Here is a 23041-nt window from a genome sequence, read left to right as displayed (position 1 = left end):
ATTTGTGGTGGGTTTTGATTGGCCATATGGTAATTCATGGCCGTTGTTCAAAGGGAATGAAGAGTATGTACAGGAAAGGTACCCAGTCTGAAAAAGACCACCCACCATAAATTCATGAGGTCAGGATGACCTGTCTACTGCCCTTCAGGGAGGGGGTTCAGGGTCATCCTGCTCAGACTCTGAAGGAAATAATGGTTTGGATTTCCCAGACAGTGGGCTCTTTCCCCACAACAGTCTAGCACAGTTGGATCACTATTGTTTTCTGTCTAGTCAAGATGGGTTCATAAAGACGGGTCTAGACTTTGATACCTGAGGCTCTGACATCCCAGGTTCAATCCTCAGTGCCACTGTAAGCTAGAGCTGAACTGTGTTCTGGTCCCTCTCTATCTTTGTATCTTCTCTATGTATCATCCACACATCAAAAATAAATAAATTGTTTAAAAAAAAATAAGAAATGTCTAGAGTAGCTTGCTCAAGAAGTCTCTTCAGATCCTGACTGGCTTGAGTAGAAAATGGTTCCTCACCATGCTACCTACATTTTTTCCCCCAAACAAAATGAACTATTGAGTCCCTGGTCATATTTGAAGTCAGAATATTTAATACACAGCTTGTTACTTTTTAAAAATAAATATGAAAATTCACATAAAGTTAACTCCAGCACTCTGTCTTCTATTTTTAATGAGTATTTTAGTTATAAAATTATAGCAATATTGTTATGTGTAAAACTGAGAAATATTATGCATGTACAAACTATTGTATTCACTGTCAAATGTAAAACATTAACTCCCCAATAAAGGAAAAAAATTGTAGCAATAGACCAATACCCACCATGCAAGGAAACTTTGTAATAATTTAGATAATATATGCTTTGTAAATGTTTTTTTAAATCCCTACTTGGATAATATAGATATACAAGGTTAGTTAAGAATACTATATATATTCCATTGCATGAGAAAACTACATTTTATGTTACAAAACTCTGCTGATGAACATCTTCTATCTATATCCCCACCCTTCCCTTTATTTTTCTAGAGCACTGATAAGCTCTGGCTTATGGTGTTGTGGGAGATTGAACCTGGGACTTTGGAGCCTCAGGCATGAGAGTCTCTATGCATAACCATGATTCTATCTATCCCTGATATCTATACCTCTTAAAACTTCAGTGAGAACTTGAATAGGTGGCACCCTCCCCACCCCAAAACATACACACAGCTTCCAGAACATTTGTCAGATTTGACATCTATACACGAAAGGGCCTATTTTCCAGCACTGAGTTTTTTATTTTTATTTTTTTTCCCTCCAGGGTTATCTCTGGGGCTTGGTCCCTGCACTATGAATCCATTGCTCCTGAAGGCTATCTTTTCCCCAATGTTTTTGTTGTTTGATAGGACAGAGAGAAATTGAGAGATGAGGGGAAGACAGAGAGAAGTAGAGAAAGATAGACATCTGCAGACCTACTTCACTGCTTGTGAAGTGACCCCTGCAGGTGGGGGGCCTGGGGCTGGAACCGTGATCCTTGTGCCAGTCCTTGTGCTTCATGGTATGTGCGCTTAACTGGGTACACTACAGCCCAGCCCCCAGCACTAACTTTTGTTGGCTTTAGTTAGTTACCATTCTGAGAGACCAAGGAAGGGCTACTCATTGCTTTTCCTCAAAACTCTATTATGTGGCCCTTTCTTCTCCCCACATGAGCTTATAAGCCTGCTTATGTTCTTTTGCAAGGAGACAAAAGGAGGCAGAAATCACCCAGAAGTTCCGGGATGCCCTGGCTAATGAGAAAGCCCGGATCCTGGCAGAGAAATGGAAAGTAGAGATGGAGGACCGCAAGGCTGCCAAAGTCCTAGAAGAACGCATCCATGAAGAGTTCAAGGTGAGTCAGTACCTGGGTCACATCACACAGCAGGCCACTGGCTGGTATCAATCCTTGTCCATTGGTTGGTCATGAATGCTTTACGAGAGAAACAATCTGGTGTGTCCAAGTGGGAAGGAACTAGACACACCACTGGGACCTGCTTATTTCCCATTATCCACATGAGGAAACTGAGGGTCAGACAAAGAGACTTGCCAAGGTCATGTGTAATAATAGTTACTGGGGATAGAACTATGATCAGAACTTGGGTTTTCTGTATCCCAAACTAACCAGGATCAGAACTCAGGTCTTATGGGGCCAGCTGGTGGTGCACATGGTTAAGCACACACATTACACTGTGCAAGGACCCAGGTTCAGGTCCTTGGTCCCCACCTGCAGGGGGGAAATCTTCACAAATGGTGAAGCAGGTGTCTCTCTGTGTATTTCCCTCTCCATCTCCTCTTCTCTGCTCAATTTCTCTGTGTCTCTATCCAATAATAAATTTAAAATAATAATAGTAATAATAAAGAAAGAGCTCAGGTCTTTTGTAAAGAGCTGAGCTTGTGGTCAGACCAATGTGTAGTCTAGTTCCAACTCAGCTCTACTGCTTACAGATGTGTGATCCTGGGAAGCTCTCTGACCTTCTCCTTGCCTTCAAGTCTTTGTTTATAATATCAGGGTAATAACAACATTCTTTTTGAAGTTTTGGGAAGATTCAAGGAATGGAAAAGTGCAAATGTCCTGACCCAGGATTGGACATTGAAGGTAACTTTTCATATCTACTGAATTTTGGAGAATTTGTTGGTGGTTAAGAAGCTCAAAGGTGTTCTGGTAAGAAGATTAAGATGCTTGAAAAACACCTCCACCCTAGTCCCCAGGATGCTAATGGAGTAATACCTTTTCTTTTCTTTTTTTTTTTATTAGTAGAAAATCTGTTTAAGTAATAAGAAAATGATGCTGATAATAATGATGGTATTATTTCATGAACCACCCATTACATTAAAAATTTAAATTACCTTTATTTATTTTTTTTATACAGAGACAGTCAGAAATGGAGAGTAAAGGGTGTTGAAGTAGGAGAGAGACAGAGAAACAGCTGTAGCCCGGCTTCACCACTCACACAACTTTCCCTCTGTAGGTGGTGACCGGGAAATCGAACCTAGATCCTTGTGTACTGTAATGTGCGCTCAACCAGGTGTGCCATCACCTAGCCCCTCACTCATTACATATTTTAAAAAAGCTATGTCCCCTTTCTAATGAGCAGCTAGTGAGGACCTTGACCCCTTAAGATTATTTGTGTTGCAAGTACCTACCTTCTCTCCTTCCTTCCTTCCTTCCTTCCTTCCTTCCTTCCTTCCTTCCTTCCTTCCTTCCTTCCTTTCTCCATCAGAGTTATTTCTGGGGCTCGGTGCCTACACTATGAATCCACTGCTCCTTGAGGCCATTTTATTGTTGTTGGATAAGACAGAGAGAAATGGAGAGAGGAGGGAAAGACAGAGAGGGAGAGAGAAAGACACCTGCAGAACTGCTTCACCACTTTTAAAGTGACTCCCCTACAGGTGGGGAGCTGGGAGCTTGAACTGGGATCCTTGTGTACATCCTTGCACTTTGCCCCAGGTGCCTTAACCCACTGCACTACTGCCCAGCCCCCACAAATACTTTTCTCTGTGAGGCTTTCTCTTAACTTTATTTATAATACTTTTGGATAAACAGGAGGTGAAAGGTTTTGTTAGTAGTGTTTTTACAAAATTATAAGATGTCGGGGTATCATTTCATACCCATACAGGGTGTATATAAGTTATCCCACCGGCCACCAAAGTCACGTGCCCTGTGAGCTTTTTCTTTAGTATTTATTTCATTTTTTCCCTTTTGTCATTTTATTGGGGAGTTAAAAGTTTACAGTCCAGTTGTTGACACATGGGTACCTCATATCCCCATGATATTTGTCTGTAAAACATTCTCAGCTCCCTAGGGGCCAGGTGGTGGTGCACCTGGTTAATCGCACACACTAAAGCATTCTTACCCCACCCCCTACTTAGATCTTTTCCTACCATCACTCATGTTTAGGAATATCTGTGCCACCCTCAAGGCTATACATTTTTTTTTAATTTCCTCACTGGGAGGGATTAATGATTAACACCAGTCAACAGTAAAGTACAGTAGTTGGTACATGTGTAACATTTCCCAGTTTTCCACATAACAGTTCAACCCCCACTAGGTCCTCTGCCATCATGTTCCAGGACCCCAACCCTCCACCCTACTCACCCTACTCCCAGAGGTTTTTTTTTTTTGTTTGTTTTGTTTTTTTACTTTGGTGCGATACACCAACTCCAGTCTAAGTTCTGCTTAGTGTTTTCTTATTTTTTAGCTTGGCTTACAAGAATTGAAGTCCTGGGTGGTGCACCTGGTTAAGCACTCACATTACAGGGCACAAGGACCTAGGTTCAGGTGCCTGGTCCCCACCTGCAGGGAGAAAGCTTTATGAGTGGTGAAGCAGGGCTGTAGGTGTCTCTCTGTCTCTTTCCCTCCTTATCTCCTCTTTTCCTCTCAATTTCTCTGTCTCTATCAAATAATAATAGAAACATAAAACCACTTAAGTCCAAGTTGTTTGATATAGATATCATATTTTTGTGTCTAATTTTTTTTCACTGTGGAATATAGTCTGACATAGGACATTAACTTTATTTTCTTCCAAATGGTTAGTCAGTTATTGTTGGTAGGCTTCTAAATTCTGCTTCTAAGACCCCTTCTGTTTCATTGGTTTAATCCCCCTGCTTAACACTGTATTCTGTTTACATAACCACTGTTAACTAAACACCGCCCTGCCTCCAGGGCATTGGTTTAATCCTCACTGTTTTGCACGCTTTTTCCTTCTCCCCACCCCCTATCCTACGTACATCCTTTTCGGACCTGACTCTTCTGCCTCAGGATATATAAGGACAGGATTGTGACTAGAGATAGCTTAGATTGCACTGCATTCCACATGAATAAAGACTGAACTGTGTACCACTCAGCCATGAGTCCCTGGTCGTCTCTCTCTCCTGCCTGTAGAGCTAGCCTGACAAGTTATGTTATCTCTCCTCTCTCCTTTCCTTGGACTTGCTGCCTTGACTCAGCTTCTGATTTCCTTCTAGATCCCTTTATGTCTTTTTCTTCTTTGATTGACTATTTCTGAACCATATGTATCAGTTTTTTCTTAAACATTTTAATTATCTTTATTTGTTTATTGGATAGTAGAGATAGCCAGAAATTGAGAGAGGTGGGGGAGATAGAGAGGGAAAGAGACAGAGAAATACCTGCAAACCTGCTACACCACTTGTGAAGCTTACCCCCTGCAGGTGGGGACCAGGGGCTAGAACCCCAGTCCTTGCACATTGTAATATGTGCACTCAATCAGGTGCACCACCACTTGGCCCCCTAGTTTTGTTATTGTAGCTTTAACATGAAATTTAACATTGACTAAAGTAAGAATCTAACATTACTCTTTGCAAATGTCTTTGGCTTGGCTGGGTGGTGGTGCACCTGGTTTTGTGCACATGTTATAATAGGGAAGGACCCAAGTACAAACCCTGGTCCCTACCTGCAGGGGGAAAGTTTTGAGAGTGGTGAAGCAGGGCTGCAGATGTCTCCCTGTCTCTCTCCCTCTCTGTCTCCCTCTTCCTCTCAATTTCTGGCTGTCTCTATCCAATAAATAAAGATAATAAAAAAAGAAAAAAAAGAAAATGTCTTTGACTAACTTCACCCACTTTTTTTTCTTTTAACATTTGAATTCTGTGAATTATATGTCCAAATCCTTCTTCCTTCTGACAGCCAAACAAACAAACAAAAAACCACAGGAATTTCTATGGACTTTGCATCAGTTATAGAATGCTATTTAGGAGGATAGGCATTTAAAAAAATTCTTTATGGGAGTCGGGCTGTAGTGCAGTGGACTAAGCGCAGGTGGCGCAAAGCACAAGGACTGGCATAAGGATCCCGGTTCAAACCCTGGCTCCCCACCTTTAGGGGAGTCGCTTCACAGGCGGTGAAGCAGGTCTGCAGGTGTCTGTCTTTCTCTCCTCCTCTCTGTCTTCCCCTCCTCTCTCCATTTCTCTCTGTCCTATCCAACAACGACAACAACAATAATAACTACAACAATAAAACAACAAGGGAAACAAAAGGGAATAAATAAATAAATATTTTTTAAAAATTCTTTATTGGAGGATTGATGTTATTTATTTATTTATTTTGCATTCAGGGTTGTTGCTGGGGCTCGGTGCCTGCGTTATTAATCCACTGATCCTGGAGGCTGTTTTTTCCCTTTTGTTGCCCTTGTTGTTTTATTGTTGTGGTTATTATTCTTGTTGTTATTATTGATGTCATCATTGTTGGATAGAACAGAGAAAAATGGAGAGAGGAGGGGAAGACAGAGAGGGGGAGAGAAAGATAGACACCTGCAGACCTGCTTCACCACTTCTGAAGCGATTCACCTCTAGTTGGGAGCCGGGGGCTTGAACCGGGATCCTTATGCAGGTCCTTGCACTTTGTGCCATGTGTGCTTAACCAGCTGTGCTACTGCCTGCCCCCAGAAGGAGGATTAATGGTTTACAGTTGACAGTAAATACAATAGTTTGTACATGCGTAACATTTCCCAGGCTTCCATATAACAATTCAACCCCCACTAGGTCCTCCTCTGCCATCATGTTCCAGGACCTGAACCCTCCCCCACCTCACCCCACAGTCTTTTACTTTAGTGCAATACACCAATGCAGTTCAAGTTCTGCTTAGTGTTTTCCCTTCTGATCTTGTTTTTCAACTTCTGTCTATGACTGAGATCATCCCATATTCATCCTTTTGCTTCTGACTTCTCTCACTTAACATGATTCCTTCAAGATAATGTGTAGAAGGTGAATTCACCATTTTTAATAGCTGAGTAGTATTCCACTGTGTATATATACCACAATTTGCTTAGCCACTCATCTGTTGTTGGACACCTGGGTTGCTTCCAGGTTTTGGCTATTACAAATTATACTTCTGTGAGCAAATCTTTCTGGATGGTTGTGTTGGTTCATTAGGATATATTCCCAGGAGAGGAATAGGGTAGGTCCACTTCTAGCCTTCTGAGAGTTCTCCACACTGTTTTCCACAGGGATTGGACCAATTTACATTCCCACCAGCAGTGCAGGAGGGTTCCTTTGTCAGAGGAACATATTTCTAAGATTGAACTACTGGGGTGTTTTATTTATTTATTTGTTTCAGAAATACAGTACATTCTGAAACTCTTATTTTTGTCTATGATGAAGTGATATGTATGTGTACCTGTGTTCTTTCTGGTGAGCCACCTCTTGGCCCCCTTGCTGTATCCTTACAAGACTCTGTTTTATCATAATTTCTTTGGCCCAGGAGCTTGAGTTTGCTGATTCTCAGTTAAATCCTAAGTTCTGCTGCCTGCATCTCCAATGCAGGAACTTCTACCACAGCCACAGAATTCATTGTCACATCTGTTGAAATAAACAATAACTTTATAACAGTATCTAAAGTCCACCCTGGAGAGAGATTGAGTTTACACTGTGGAATCTTGTGCACGTTTATGCAAGTCTTCCAGGGAAGAAAGCTAATGCTTTTTGCCTGTCTTTTATAATAAGATTCACCTGCTCCAGGCTTTGGCCTCATTCCCCAACCATGAGCTGAGCTCCAGGTGCTGGTAGGACTGCTCAGTGGTGCTGGGGTCCACAGGTTTCCATGCACAAGATGACAGAGGGACTGAGCTCCCAGAGGAGATTTTTCTGGTGAATGGAATCCTTGAGAACCTCAGTGCTAGACAGCTGGCGCACTGTGTGCTGCTCTGTGTGGGAGTTCACAGGAGGTTCAGCAAGGCCATCTGGCCAGGCCCTCAAACTCACCCAGCCACTCAGAGGCAGACTTTTGCTGTTATTTCCGAAGGAGGTTCTCGTTCTCCAGATCACTTGTGTTTTAAAAATGGATACTCTAAATGTAGACGTTTCAGCTTGAACACATAGCAGTGCTGACTTGGCGTGTCTGCAGCTGGAGGAGCCTCAGGAAGGCAGTGTCCACAGGGTTCTGAAGGGTCTCCTTGTGGTCGAACATAAGTGACCACAGGACCTTGCAGATGGATGAGCTGGGGCATTTTCTGGGATGAAAGGGTGGCAAAAAAATTAGGGCCTCTGAGCCCAAGGCTTGGGCCCTCCTGGTCCAATGAACTGGGAAGGAGGCACAGATGTGGAGGAGGGAGGATGGTCTTGGACTGGCTGTGCTGAGATTTTTTGATGCTCTTCCCAGGGTTGCAAGATGGAGTGAGGACTGGAAGGGAGGAGAGCTCTGACTGAGAAACTGGGGTGGGGGTAGGGGGTCGTGGAATGTGTTGACTGGGCGTGCTCAGCCTGTACTGTGCATTTAGATAAGCACTGGGCTTTCTCCTGGTCTGCCTTTCCTCCCTCCCTCCCACTCTCCTCTCCCTCTTTCCCCCTTCTCCCTCCTTCCCTTCCTTCCTTCTTTTTTTTTAAAAAGATATTTATTTATTTATTCCCTTTCATTGCCCTTGTTGTTTTATTGTTGTTGTCATTGTTGGATAGGACAGAGAGAAATGGAGAGAGGAGGGGAAGACAGAGAGAGGGGGAGAGAAAGACAGACACCTGCAGAGCTGCTTCACCACTTGTGAAGCAACTCCCCTGCAGGTGGGGAGTCAGGGGCTCAAACTGGGATCCTTATGCTATTCCTTGTGCTTTGCACCACCTGTGCTTAACCTGCTGTGCTACCACCCGACTCCCCTTCCTTCCTTCTTTCTATCCTTCTATCCTTCCTTTCTCTTTCTCTCTCTTTCTTCCTCCCTCCCTCCCTCCCTCCCTCCCTCCCTCCCTCCCTCCCTCTCTTCCCTCTTTCCTCCCTCCTTTCCTTCCTCCCTTCCTTTCTTTCTTCCTCAGGCAGAAAGGCAGACATAGTGAAAGAGACCACAGCATTGAGGCTTCCCCCCCTTTTAAATAAATGGATATTTTGACAAGACCATAGGATAAGAGGGGTATAATTCCACACAATTCCCACCACCAGAGCTCCCAATCCCCCCACCCCCAGAAGCTCTCCTATCCTTTATTCTTCTAGGAGCATGGACCCAGGATCATTATGGGGTGCAGAAAGTGGAAGGTTTGGCTTCTGTAATTGCTTCCCCGCTGAACATGGGTGTTGGCTAAAGCTTTTTTTTTTTTTTTTTAATGCAGTGGGTGCTGGACTGGAATCTTGGTTGTGCACACTATCTGAGGGACATGTTTTCCTGGTCCAATTGTTGTCCATTTTCTTTCTTCTTCTTTTTTAAAATCTTTATTTATTTATTGTCTAGAAAACCAGAAATTGAGAGGAAAGGGGTGATAGAGAGGAAGAGAAACAAAGAGGCACCTGCAACACTGTTTTACTATTTGTGAAGCTTTCCCCCTGCAGGTGGGGATCGGGGGCTTGAATTCAGGTCTTTAGCATTGTGACATGTGCACTGAACCAGGTGTGCCCCTGGCCCCTTGTTCTTCATTTTCTATTCAAGACTACTCTCTCTCTCTCTTTTAGATTATGATGGGGTATAGTTCTTTTTTAATATTTTATTTATTAATGAGAAAGGAGGAGAGGGAGAAAGAACCAGACATCACTCTGGTACATGTGCTGCCAGGGATTGAACTCAGGACCTCATGCTTGCTCTTTATTTTTGTGTGTGTTTGTTTTCCTTGAAGTTCATAGTTCATTTAGTGGTGGGAAACATTACACTTTTCAGTCTTCTCTTGAATGTTGCAGATAATATCTGCGTTTCTCTTGGCCAAGGTTGGTGCCAACAAGATCGCATGCGATAGTCTGCCCTTATCCCTCAGAGACTGTCACAAGCCTCCTCTTATCTTTCTCTTCATTAGTCCACTTTTTTTTTTTTTTGGCCAATGTCTGTGGTTTCTAGTGTCCACTAAGCCTTGAGCCAGAAGCTGGCAGTAGAAGGATAAATGACACAGGCCTGGCCCCACCCTCTTGGAATGGTATTATTGGGATCAGGCTAACAACAAGAAAACAACAGAGCCTTCCAGAAAAAGCATTTGTCTCACTGACAGTTTCCATTAGGGCGAGGCAGCACTGGGCTCCTACGGTGTGTTGTTACTGAAGGCTTATCAGGAGAAGAGGGAGATTGAATAAACTGGATAGCTCCAAGGGTTTTGGGCCTGCCAGAAAAGGGCAATTGATTCCGAGGTAGAAGGGGAGTCTACATACCAGCCTCTGGGTGGTACTAGCCTCTTGATTGCTAAAAGTAAGAAGGGTGGATTTTTCTCCAGTGATCACAGAGAGGTTGGAGGCTTCTGATCACAGCAACATCGATGGATATTCTTTAGCATATTCTTTAGCATAGTCTACCTCTTCCTAGGTAGAGGAAGATGCAGTGTTCTTCATTTTCAGTTGCAAATGTTTTTTTTTTTTTTTTTATTGCTCTCATCTTGTGAAGAGTTTGCATTGTTTCTCACAAGAAACGGTCAGTTACTTTCCTTCAAGCCAGATAGGGCTGCCGGTTTCTGGCTCCATGCTTGGGTAAAGAGGATTGTGTGAGCAGTGGTATTGGCACATGGTAGGTAATTTATTTGTGGTAATTTCCCCAAACTTTATTTGATAGGAGACATACACACTTACACACCCACCGACACACACACACATACACACACACGTGCATTTTATTTATTTGCTTATCTATTATTGAATAGAGACAGAGAGAAACTGAGAGGGAAGGGTGAGATAGAGAGGAAGAGAGATGGAGAGACATCCTGCTTCACCACTCATGAAGATGCCCCCCTTCAGGGGTCCAGGGACTTGAACCCAGGTCTTTATGCCTGGTAACCTGTGCTCTCAATGGGTATACAACCACCCTATTCCTTAATGTCTATTTTAAATGTATACAATATGATGTTTTGATAGTCATGGAGATTATACTATGTGTTTTTTTTTTTGTTTGTGTTTTTGCCTCCCGCATTATTTCTGGGGGGTGGTGGTGGTGCCTGTATTTTAATTCATGGCTCCTGGCAGTTATCTTTTTCCATTTTTTTTTTTTGTTGTTGTTGTTGGATAGGACAGAGAGAAATTGAGAGGGGAGGGGAAGACAGAGAGGAGGAGAGAAAGAGAGACACTTGCAGACCTGCTTCACTGCTTGTAAAGCGACCTCCCTACAGGTGGGGAGCCAGGGGGTCGAACTGGGGTCTTTGTGTGAGTCCTTGTGCTTTGTATTATGTGCACTTAACTCAGTGCACTACCACCTGGCCTCCGAGATTGTCATATGATTACTAAAGTCCAGATAATTAGCAGATCCATCTCCCTCCTTTTCATTCATTCATTCATTTTTTTTTTCTGCCACCAGGGTTATTACTGGGGCTTGGTGCTGGCACTGCAAATCCACTGCCCCTAGAGGCTCCTTTTTCCATTTTTCCCCTTGAGATAGGATAGAGAGAAATCAAGAGAGGAGGGGAAGATAGGGAGAGAAAGACAGACACCTGCAGACCTGCCTCACTGCTTATGAAGTGTCCCTCCTGCAGGTAGGGAGCTGGGGGCTCAAACCAGGATCCTTGCTCAGATCCTTGAGCTTGTTACTACATGTGATTAAATGAGTATTCCACCATTTGGCCCCTGTTTTTTATTTTTTGATAGAAGGAAAGAGAGACACTGAGAAAGAAAGACACCTGCAGAACTGTTTCATCACTCGCAGAGCTCCCCCCCTGCAAGTAGGGACTGGAGGCTTGAGCCTGGGTCCTTGCTCATGGTAACACTGTGCACCACCACCTGGTCCTGAGATTAGGTCTTTATAGGGGTCATAAAGTTAAAATGAGGTTTCTAGCATAGGCCCTAATGGATTGTGCCTAGTATCCTGGTCAGAAGAGGACAGTGGGGAGAGACCAGTGTGTATGCAGGGGTAAGACCACACAGAGACACAGGGAGAAGATGTCTAGCCACAAGCCAAGCACAGTAGCCTCAGAATGAAACCAGCTCTGCCAACACCTTGATCTTGGGCCTCTGCCTTCCAGAACTGTGATGCAATAGTTGTCTATTCAATAATGAGATACTACTTCTCCCCTGTGAGAATGTTATGCATTAGAAAATGTAGCAGCAACAAATGCTAGAGAGGTTGTAGGGTCAAAGGAACACTCCTCCTGCACTACTGGTAGGAATGTCAGTTGGTCCACCCCCTGTTGAGAGCAGTCTGGAGAACTCTCAGAAGGCTAGAAGTGGACCTACCCTGTCACCCTGCAATTCCTCTCCTGGGAATATATCCTGAGGAACCAAGCACACCCATCCAAAGAGATCTCTGTATACTTATGTTCAGTACCTGGAAGCAACCCAGGTATTCAACAACAGATGAGTAGTTGAGTAAGCTGTGGTATATATATATATATACAATGGAATACTATGCAACTATTAAAAATGGTGATTTCACCTTCTTCACCCCATCTTGGATGGAACTTGAAGGAATCCTGTGAAGTGAGACAAGCCAGAAAGAGAAGGATGATTATGGATGATCTCACTCATAGAGTTGAGAAATAAGAACAGAAGGGAAAACACAAAGCAGAACATGGACTGGGTTTGGTGTATAGCACCACAGTCAAGGACTTTAGGGTGGGAGAGGGAATGTTCATGATGGCGGGGGAGGACCTAGGCTGGGAGTTAGAGTGTCAAGTAGAAAACTGAGAAATACTCCACATGTACCAACTACTGTATTTTTACTTTTTTTTCTTTTCTTTTTTTTATTTAAGAAAGGATTAATTAACAAAACCATAGGGTAGGAGGGGTACAACTCCACACAATTCCCACCACCCAATCTCCATAACCCACCCCCTCCCCTGATAGCTTTCCCATTCTTTATCTCTCTGGGAGCATGGACCCAGGGTCATTGTGGGTTGCAGAAGGTAGAAGGTCTGGCTTCTGTAATTGCTTCCCTGCTGAACATGGGCATTGACTGGTCGGTCCATACTCCCAGTCTGCCTCTCTCTTTCCCTAGTAGGGTGGGTCTCTGGGGAAGCTGAGCTCCAGGACACATTGGTGGGGTCTTCAATCCAGGGAAGCCTGGCCAGCATCCTGGTGGCATCTGGAACCTGGTGATTGAAAAGAGAGTTAACATACGAAGCCAAACAATTTGTTGAGCAATCATGGACCCGAAGCTTGGAATAGTGGAGAGGAAGTGTTAGGGAGGTACTCATTGCAAACTCTAGTGTACTTTTGCTTTCAGGTATATATTTTGCAGTAGTTTATGGATACGTGTGAACATAAGCTCTCTCACAGAAACTGGTGTATATCTAGGTTATGGGACTTTGTTAGAAAGTGAACTACCTGAGATGAAATTAGAGTGTACTATAAAAGGAAAGGTTTCACCCGAGTAATGAAGCTGAAGGGTTGTCATTCCACACGTGAAGTCTCTGGACACAGTCTGAGGCGAAGCATGTTGAGGTGGCAATCGTTGCGTTGGTTACGTTGTGATCGGCAGATGCAATATTATTTGGTATGGATTGGGAGAGGCATACGGGAAAGTGGGCCCTATCCAAGGGTTCCAGGACTGGGGGAAGTAGGGGCTCTATAGTGGAGATGTGAGGTTCCTGCTGTCTTAGGGTTCAAAAAGACAATTGATAGTTAATGTTATCATCACATTATTTGGTAATTGGGTTAACTTTGAAAAGTCCTTTTGTTATGGTTTGCTGTACAGTATCCAGTATCTTTTATATAGCTGTGATATTGGATGCTTCTTGTATTTTACTTTTGACTGTAAACCATTAATCCCCCAATAAAGGGGGAAAAAGACCAGTTGTCTATTGGTTAATCCCTTGCATATGGATGGCACTATGTTATGGTAGCCCTTGCAAATGCTGTGTGGGGAGCAACTGTCACTCCTTTGGGTTCTTCTCAAACAGGAAACAAATCAACCTCAGGAGCATTACCATTTTGTAAATCCTGAACTAAATGGGTCCATTTTGTGGTGATTGCCCTTCTCTAGAGGGCCTAGGGTACCAGGGAGAGAGGAAGGTTTCACATGATTCCAAAGAAATGACTTGGTGTGACCAAACCCTGCCCCTAGATGTTGACCTTGCTTTGAGATGGATTTCTTTGGTTTATTATTTTTTTTAAAGTGGTTTCTGGAGATCACCCCAAATCAACATAATCTGCATGTTTTTGTTTTGTTTTGTTTTGTTTCCCAGAGCACTGCTCAGCTGTGGCTTATGGTGGTACTGGGGACTGAACCTGGGACTTGGGAGTCTCTTTGGGGCATGAGAGTCCCTTTGCATAACCATTATGCTATCTACCCCCACCCATAATCTGCATTTTTAAGTGATGGTAACAGTTTCTAGAGGCTCACAGGGCCTCAAGTGGCCTCAGTTCCTCTACCAAGGTGACATGCATGAGAAAAAGCTTACACCAGGTCACTAGGACAAAGACTGTCTGAACACTTCTGGGGAGACCGTCTTGCTTTTCTGTATGAGACATTGGGAGCAGGAGGCTGAAGCTCCACTGGCTGAGACAGGACTTATCTCTGTACTTGCTATGCGACTGGCTCCTGCTTACAAGACCCCCATGGGAGGCTGGCTAAGCTCGAGTGCCTGTGTCATCAGATGCCTGGTATATTGAGGGATACCCTGACTGCTTTCAGGTTGAAAAGCCCCGGGGTGGGCTGCTGTGTACGCTGTGAAGTGCTGTCATTAAGGAGAGACTGTGCACTGTGAGATGCCTGTGATGTGTGAGTGTGGACTACAGCCATTGGGAAAAACTCAACTTACTCTGCTTCCAAGTCAGTTCCCATATTGCATTAGTGTGAACTTTCTGCTCTAGTACCTACCTTTTTTTTTCCTTTCCTTTTTTGATAGACACAGAGAGAAATAGAAAGACCTGCAGCATTTTTCTACTGCTTACAATGCTTCCCCCCTGTAGATAGGTACTGGGGGCTTGAACCTAGGTTCATTTTTTAAAAAAAATTATTATATTATAAAGAGTCAAGGAATGGATGTGTTTCAAGTAAAAGAAGGTCTTCAGCTTGAACTCTTATGCAAGTCCCGGGCTCCTGCATCCCACTGCTAGTGGCAGGTCTCTTGACTGTTGGATGACATTTCAGACTCATAAAAATAACTGGAGTTTTGATGTTTTTCCTCTCCAGCTACAGTGCATACTTCTGCTCTGAGCCATATCATGTCCACTCACAAGTCTGGGGTCACTGTGCTTCTGATTTTAGGTTCATTAGTCAACAACTTGTTTGGCTTTATATGTTAACTCTCTTTTCAGCCACCAGGTTCCAGATGCTACCATGATGTCAACCAGACTTTCCTGGACAGACAACCCGACCAATGTTTCCTGGAGCTCCACTTCCCCAGAGCCCTTCTTATGGGTTTTCCCTGTATGCAACTTTTTGTTTTTCTCTTGCAGCCTTTAGAATCCTTTCTTTATCCTTAACTTCTTTTCATTGTAACTATAATGCATCTTGGTGTCTTCAGGTCTGGGTTAATTCTGTTTGCGACTCTCTGGGCCTCTTGGATCTTAATGTCCTTTTTGTTGTTTAGGTCTCAGAAGTTTTCTTCTATTGTTTCCTCTAGAATATTTACTTCCCCTTCCTCTCTTTCTCCCTCTGGTAGGCCAATTATATGAATGTTACTTCTTTTGAGATCATCCCATATATCTCTGTTGTTGTTTTCAGTGTCTCTTAATCTATTTTTGAGTTCTTTTACCTCTTTCTTCATTTTCTCTAGCTCATCCTCTGTCTGGCTAATTCTGTTTTCTGCTTCTGTTAATCTGTTTTCCCTTGCCTCAGCTTCTTTTCAGTTCAGTTATAGTATTAGCTTGTTCTGCTAATTGGCCTTTTAGCTCAGCTATTTCAGCTTTCAGTTCTCTAATTACCTCGAGGTAGCTAGTATTTTCCTTGAGGGTCTCATCTGTTGTTTTCCTAATTCTAGTTGCCCTTTCCTCTATAGTTGTCTTCATTTCTGTGATTATTAGGTTTTATTGCTTGCATATATATTTTTTAATCTATAGTTACTTCTGACTGATTTGGAGTTTCTTCTGGACTCCTGTCCTGATTCATTGTTGTAGCAGTTTTATTTGCTCTTTATTTAACCATTTTTTTATTGATGTGGTTTTTATTTTTCTGTTCTGTCATTCTTCAGTTGTGCTGTGAGTACACCACCCTATACTAAAGCCCTTTCACAAATGCAGCCAGAAACCTCAGAAATTAAAATAATAACAAAACAGCACCACCAGTCCAAGAAAAAATAGCAACCAAAACCAAAAGAAAAAGAAAGATAAAGGAAAAAAGTGAGAGAAAGAACAGAAAATTATGCAAATCTACTGTCCACTGTAAATTCTAGGGATAGCAGGAGGAGAAAGGGAAGTAGAAAAGAGAGACACGCACACACACACAGAGAGTCCACTCAGAGTCAGATTTCTTCTACAAAATAATTCCCAAACAAGTATCAGTGAATTCAGAAAACAAAAGAAGGAAGAAAAGAAAAAAAAAAGGAGCAGTGAGTTTTTTTTTTTTAAATTAGGAGGATAGAAAAATGAAGGTGGAGGGAAGAGGGAGAGAAATAAGTTCCACTCACAATGTATAGGACACCCAGTCACCTATCAGTTGAAAAAAACAGCAGGTAATTTTGGTCCACCTGAAGAAGGAGGAGTGAAATAGGACACGTGTATATAATAATAGTAATAATAATTAAATAAAATTGAGTAAAAAACCCTGTAAGTCTGTTGCTTGGACTGCTCCAGATTGGCTGCCTGAGTAAAGACAGCCAATTATAAGTAGTATCCAAAAAAAAAAAAAAAAACCTCCAGGTAGACTTTCCCAGACAGGGCTGTAGCTCTGATTGGTCAGGTATTTTGTCACTCAAATAGTGCTCCAGCCACCTAAAAAATGGAGGAGGAAAACAAAAAGAAAAAAGCTTGGAATGGCACCCCTGCTGAGCCAGGAATCTTGGTAAAGAAAATAGCTCATTGGGAAGCCTGCTACAAGTGGCTACCTAGCCCCTGGGGGCTGTTTCTGGGGTGGGGAGAAGGGGTAAATTCAGAAATAATCAAGCCCAAAAGATTTTCCTTTGTTGGTCCTTTTGGTCTCTGTTTGCCAGCCCAAGAGTGGGTTATATGGCCCAGTATCTACCCTATCCAGAGAATCCCAGGTTGTAAGCTGCTTCTATTTGGAGCTCAGGGCAGCTGTTATTTCCAAGTTGCCATCTTGGCTCCACCCCCTCTTTTGTTGATTTTCCTTTGGTTAGTGTTTTTATCCACTGAATGGCAAAAGAGTGGGGCCATGTGTGTCTTGCTCACTACTGTGTCCTTGGAGTCTAGAGCAGCCCCTAGATGCACAATAATTGTCTGATGCTCAATGAGTGAATGGCTGGGTAGAGTCACTTAGCTTCTTTAACTTTTTATATATGATCTTAGGAAGTAGGCTATTAGGACATTGAAACATTTTTCAAAAAGTTAAAAAAATTATTTATTATTGGATAGAGACAGAGAGAAACTGAGAAGGGGGGAGGGAGAGAGACACAGAGAGACACCTGCAGCCCTGATTCACCATTTGCAAAGTGGTGAAAGAGTGTATGCATTACAGTGTACAAGGATCCAGGTTCGAACCCCCAGTCCCCACCTGTAGGGGAAAGCTTCATGAGTGGTGAGTCAGGTCTGCAGGTGTCTCTCTGTCTCTCTCCCTCTCTATATATCCTCCTCCCCTCTCAATTTCTCTCTATATCTATCCAATAATAAATAAATAAAAATATGAAAAAAATGGTGAAAATAGTGCCCTGTTTGTTTTACTATATTATTGTTATTTTTACTGTATTTTAACTATATTTTACTATATTTTTTACTATATATACATATTATATTATTACTATGTTATTATTACTATATTATTATTTACTATAGTTACATTTATTATTGTGGTATCAGCTTATCATGAGGGTAGGGAGAGGGGAAAGTATATTCACACAGTGTGTCTGTTTGAGAAATGCAGGGTGGTAGTTGATGTCTAGAATGGATACCCCAGGGACTAGTAGCCCTTTTCAGACATGAAGGAATGACTGGAGTCACTGGAAGTGGTAGCCTCTGGCCACTGGACAAGGGTGTGACGAGTTGGGTGAAGGGGTTTGGAAACTTGCTGCTTTTTACGACAAGCTTTTGATTTATAACGTGTGTATTTGAAGTGAAACATGGGTGTCATTTGCATATCACATGTATTTTGTGTGTCCCATGTAAACAAAGGTAAAGGAAACACACACACCTTTCTGGAACTTAAAAATGGCCCCAAGTCAGAGATTTGAGCCCCTAACTTGGTCTTTGGAACATTAAGAAAAATATTTTATGTGGCCCAAGTGGTGGTGCAGTGGATAAAGCAATGGACTCTCAAGAGTGGCATCCTGAGTTCAATCCCTGGCAGCTAATGTATCAGAGTGATGGCTGGTTCTTTCTCTTTCTTCTCCTATCTTTCTCATTAATAAATAAGTAAAATATTTTAAAAATATTTTATTTATTTTTAATGATAAAAAGATCAGGGACACACACACACACACACCAGCGCTCAGCTCAGTGCTGTGGCTGCTGGTGGTGCTGGGGATTGAACCTGGGATCTTAGAGCTTTAGGCATGAAAGTTTATTGCAGAACCATTATGCTCTCTCCTGGGCCTGATCTTTGGAACATTTTATCTGGACACCATGTAAAGACATGATTGCACACTACCTCACTGGCTTCCAGCCCCTCTTCCTTCCTTGTGAATTGGTGGTGTGACTGAGTTTGGGCCTGTGACTGAGTTTGGGCCTGTGTCCTCTTATCTGTGCTGGAAGCTTCAGTCTACACATCATTCTGTTTGTCTGAGCCCATGGGAGCTACAGGGAAGATAGGATGACCACCATTTCCTGTGTGCAGAGGCTGACACTGGACCCCCCAGCCCACCCCCACACCCCTGCTGGCTCCCCACCCCCTCCAGCCACACCTTCCTGGTGCAGAGTCCCAGAGGCACTTCTCTCTCACCAGCTGTCCTGCTCACCTCATGTCATTTTGTCCCCCTCCCCTTTCATGATGTTTTAGAGGAAAGAGGAGGAGGAGAGGAAGCGAGGAGAAGAGCAGATTCGCCTCCAGGAAGAGAAGAGGGCCAAGGAACTGTACTGGACGCTGAAGCAGGCGCAGCAACAGAGCCAAGCCAGCGAGTACCAGGAGCGTGAGTGGGCAGAGCAGTGTGAGTAGAGCTGCACCCGCAGCACCCAGGGGATGGGAGGCTCATGCCCTGCACTTATGGGTTTGCTCAGTCACCTTCTCTGGCAAGGGCTCCCGTCAGGAAACTTTGTATCCTGGTAGGGAGAGGGATGCAATGGTTCTTTCTTTCTTTTATTCATACATAAATAAGTGTAACAGTGAATTAACACCTTATATTTGATGTGTTACCAGTAAATGTCTGGCTCTGTATTAAGCCCTGTTGGATCTAGAGAGAAAGGATCATGGTCCTTACCATGGAAGGATTCCTTGGTCAGGTAAGAGTTAGATTCACATGCAGCCTGAGGTATCAGAGAGGATGGGGTGGGATGGGATAGAATATATGCATGTGGAAGGATCAAGAAAAAGAGAGAAGATAGGGGCCAGGTGGTGGTACACCTGGTTGAACGCACACATCACAATACTCAAGGACCCTGGTTCAAGCCTCTGGTCCCCACCTGCAAGGGGATGTTGGGACTATGTGTAAGCTTGATAGAGCTTAGGGAGAACTCCCCCATCCTTGGATGGAGGTCTGAGAAGATACCCTCTTTGTTAGTCTCTCTCACCTGAGGTGAGCAGAAGGGGAGAAACTCAGACTTAATTCTTTCCTTCTTGACTCTCAGGCCCACAGAAACCCCAATACTTCCCCCCATTAACTGCAGGCCACATGGCCGCCTACTTTAAGATTCACTTACTCAAAGTTCACAGAGGAGAACATACCTTATCACACACTCCTAGCAGTGCCCTTTGATGTCCTCAGTTTGCATCAAACCTTGCTTATCTTCTCTCTGTCTTGCCTTAACTGGTTCAACCCCTCTCATCCCCTCAAACACCTTTGTGTAATTAAATGCCTGCATCAGGAGACTAATTATCTTGACCTTTATGTAACTGCATCAATTCTTGTCATACCAGCCCCCTACCATAGGGGCAAGCCGACCTTTAAGAAACCTGTAATTTCTGACAAATTTGAATAATGTTCTTTGTTTGGTTTTCTACTTAAACCTTGCCCACCTGCTAGTAAACGAGACCTGAGACTTGAGATCTGAGACTTGTCTGAGCACGCTGCAGGTCTCCCAGGTGTCTTTAATTCATGTCGTCCCTTGCACGAGTGAGAAAAGAACTGGTCCGTTACCTTTCCCCTGGAGATCATCCCGCCAGAGACCCCGACAGGGGGAAAGCTTCATGAGTGGTGAAGCAGGGTTGCAGACATCTCTCTGTCTCTCTCCCTCTGTACCTCCCCCGACCCTCTGAATTTCCCCGTCTTTATCCAATAATAAATAAATAAATAAATACATTAAAAAAGATGAGGAGAGGGAAAAGCAAGTCATTCATTTAAACTCAGAATGGAAGTCACAAGTGTGAAAAAGCAGGCAGGGCAAAGAACAAACTCCATTCTTTTCCTCTCCTCTCCTATTGTTTTCTTTTCTTGTTTTTTTTTCCTTCCTTTTCTTTTGTTATCAGTGTTACTGCTGGGTCTTAGTGCTTGCATGACCCCACCATTCCTGGCTATTATTATTATTATTTAGAGGGTGAGAGGCAGAGAGAGACAGAGAAGGAGAGACACCTACAGCCCTGCTCCACTGCTTATGACATATACTCTCTGCAGGTGGGGGTTTGAACCTGGGTCCTTGAGAATGGTAGTGTGTCCTCTCTACCAGGTGAACTGCTACTTGCAGGCTCAGTTTCTTCATTTATAAAATGATGGTTCAGGGATGAGGGGAGATAGCATAGTGGCTATGCAAAGAGACTTTCATGCCTGAGGTTCCAAAGTCTCAGGTTCAATCCCTAGCACCACCATAAACCAGAGCTGAGCAGTGCTCTGGCATAAAAATAAAATAAAATGATGACAGTCATGTTGAGTTGAGGCATGTTGGGAAGGTGACAAAAGAGAGAGCGAAAGTTCTTTTTAGGTTGGAAAGGGCTATCACTCATGCAGTGTTCATTCTTGTAGCTACATCTTGAAGAGCGGTAACTGGGCTGGTGTCTTGGTAGTGATGGTGATGGAGATGACACAGCCTAAAAGCTGTCTGATATCCTCTCTCTCTCTCTCTCTCTCTCTCTCTCCAGGGTTATTGCTGGGGCTTGGTGCCTGTACCATGAACCCACTGCTCCTGAAGGCCATATTTTTCCATTTGCTTTTGTTGTTGTTATTGTTGAATAGGACAGAGAGAAATTGAGAGAGGAGGGAAAAATAAAGAGGGGGACAGAAAGACAGACACCTGCAGACCTGCTTCATAGCTTGTGAAATGACACCCCTGCATTTGGGGAGCTGGGGGCTCAAACCAGGACTGTTGCATGGGTCCTTGCCCTTTGTACTATTTGTGCTTAACTGAGTGCACTACTTCCAGGCTCCCGATTCTCTATTATTATTTTAAAGTTTTCTTTAAAAAAATTTTATTTATGTGTTTACTAGACTGAGACAGAGAGAAATTGAGAGGGGAGGGGGAGGTAGACAGGCAGAGAGAAAGAAGGACAGAGAGAGACTTGCAGCCCCACTTTACCACTCATGAAGCTTTCCCCCTGCAGGTGGGGACCAGGAGCTTGAACCCAGGTCCTTGTACACTCCTGGTTCTCATTTAAATGAACAGTGAGACAACTGAAAATGGACCACCCCCCCAAAAAAAAAAAAGAAAAAGGAAAAGCCTGGAGAAAGATGTATAATTTGAATACCACAATTTTGGTTCCTTATTTTATGCTTTCTTAAAGAATGATGAGCTAAGCTTTGGAGCCTGTCATTCAAATCCAGCAAAGCCATTCTGTGCTCAATTAATTCAATTTGAAAGATAGAGCAGGCTATTAATCTACCGGAGAGCAGCAGCCTTGATAAAACACCTAAATTAAATTCTTCACTTTAGGGAAAGAGAGAGAGACTCGTTCCCTTTAGTATCACTTGGATACTGAGTTAGTTATTCAGTTCAGGCAGAAGATTAGACTTTGGCTTCTGAGAAGCTCTGAATCTATGAGGCAGAAATTCACTGAATAATTTCTCTACTGTGAACTTGTAAGAGTGTGAAGTCAGGCGACATCTAGTTGTTCAAAAGTTTAGCCATGAGCCCAGGTTAACTTGGTACATGCTACTTTTTTTTTTTTTTTGCTTGGCACATCCATCATTTAATAATTTTAAGTAATGTTTTTATTTCTCTTTTAATTTTATTAGTAATTTAATATTGATTTATAAAACTACAAGATATTAGGAGTATAACTCCACACAGTTCCCACCACCAGAGTTCTGAATTCCCCAATCCTTCCATTGGAGGTTACAGTAGTTCTCCCAAGGTTCTCCAAGATATCATACTACTCTTTATAAATAGCAAAACTTCATTCTTGTCGCTGTTACTTAGCTAGAAATGTAAGCGGTGTTCTGTAGTTGCTAGCCAGAAAAGTGTTTACTTCTTGACGTCTGGAATCGTGTAATGGTGGATGTGGTCCTAAGCCCATAATCTCTGTGTTTGTTAGCTCACTCCTTGCCAGACTGCTGTGAGAACTGAGTGAGTTCAGGTCCAATACCAAGTCCATGGAGGTTGGTTCCGTGTGCTTCTCTCTTAGAACAGAGTATGGGGGCCAGACAGTGGCACATCTGGTTAAGTGCACACATCACAGTGAGCAAAGACTGGGGTTCAAACCCCTGGTCCCCATCTGCGGAGAAGGGGGGGAGGGAGCTTCACGAGTGGTAAAGTGGGGCTGCAGGTGTCTCTGTATCTCTCTTGTAATTTTCTCTGTCTCTATCCAATAATAGTTTTTAACCAGGGCATCAAACATCAGGAATGAGTTCAAGTTAAAATAGGCAGGATTGTCTCTATCCAATAATAAATAAATAAGCAAACAAGCAAATAAAAATTTAGAACAGAGTATGTAGTCTGGAGCCTTAGTGATTCTAAGATGCTGCCTGCCTGAGACAGACAGAAAGGGATGGAGTTGGGATGTGGTCTGGAGTCAGAGTGGAGCAGAGCAGACTCTGAGGCTGGAAGGAAGGCTGAGGATGATCC

At 43.2% G+C, this 23041-nt stretch overlaps 1 protein-coding gene across 1 annotated transcript in view; it reads left to right on the top strand.

Annotated features, from left to right (window-relative positions):
• SH2D4B (SH2 domain containing 4B) overlaps positions 1–23041 on the top strand; it is a 92322-nt gene that overhangs the window by 36572 nt on the left and 32709 nt on the right. Inside the window, 2 exon segments of the mRNA XM_060202028.1 lie at positions 1723–1870; positions 18894–19148. Coding sequence (XP_060058011.1) covers positions 1723–1870; positions 18894–19148 — 403 coding nt within the window.

This window comes from Erinaceus europaeus, chromosome 1 (assembly GCF_950295315.1).
Source record: "Erinaceus europaeus chromosome 1, mEriEur2.1, whole genome shotgun sequence".
Classification (NCBI taxonomy): Eukaryota; Metazoa; Chordata; class Mammalia; order Eulipotyphla; family Erinaceidae; genus Erinaceus; species Erinaceus europaeus.
This window is presented reverse-complemented; position numbering and strand designations above follow the sequence as displayed.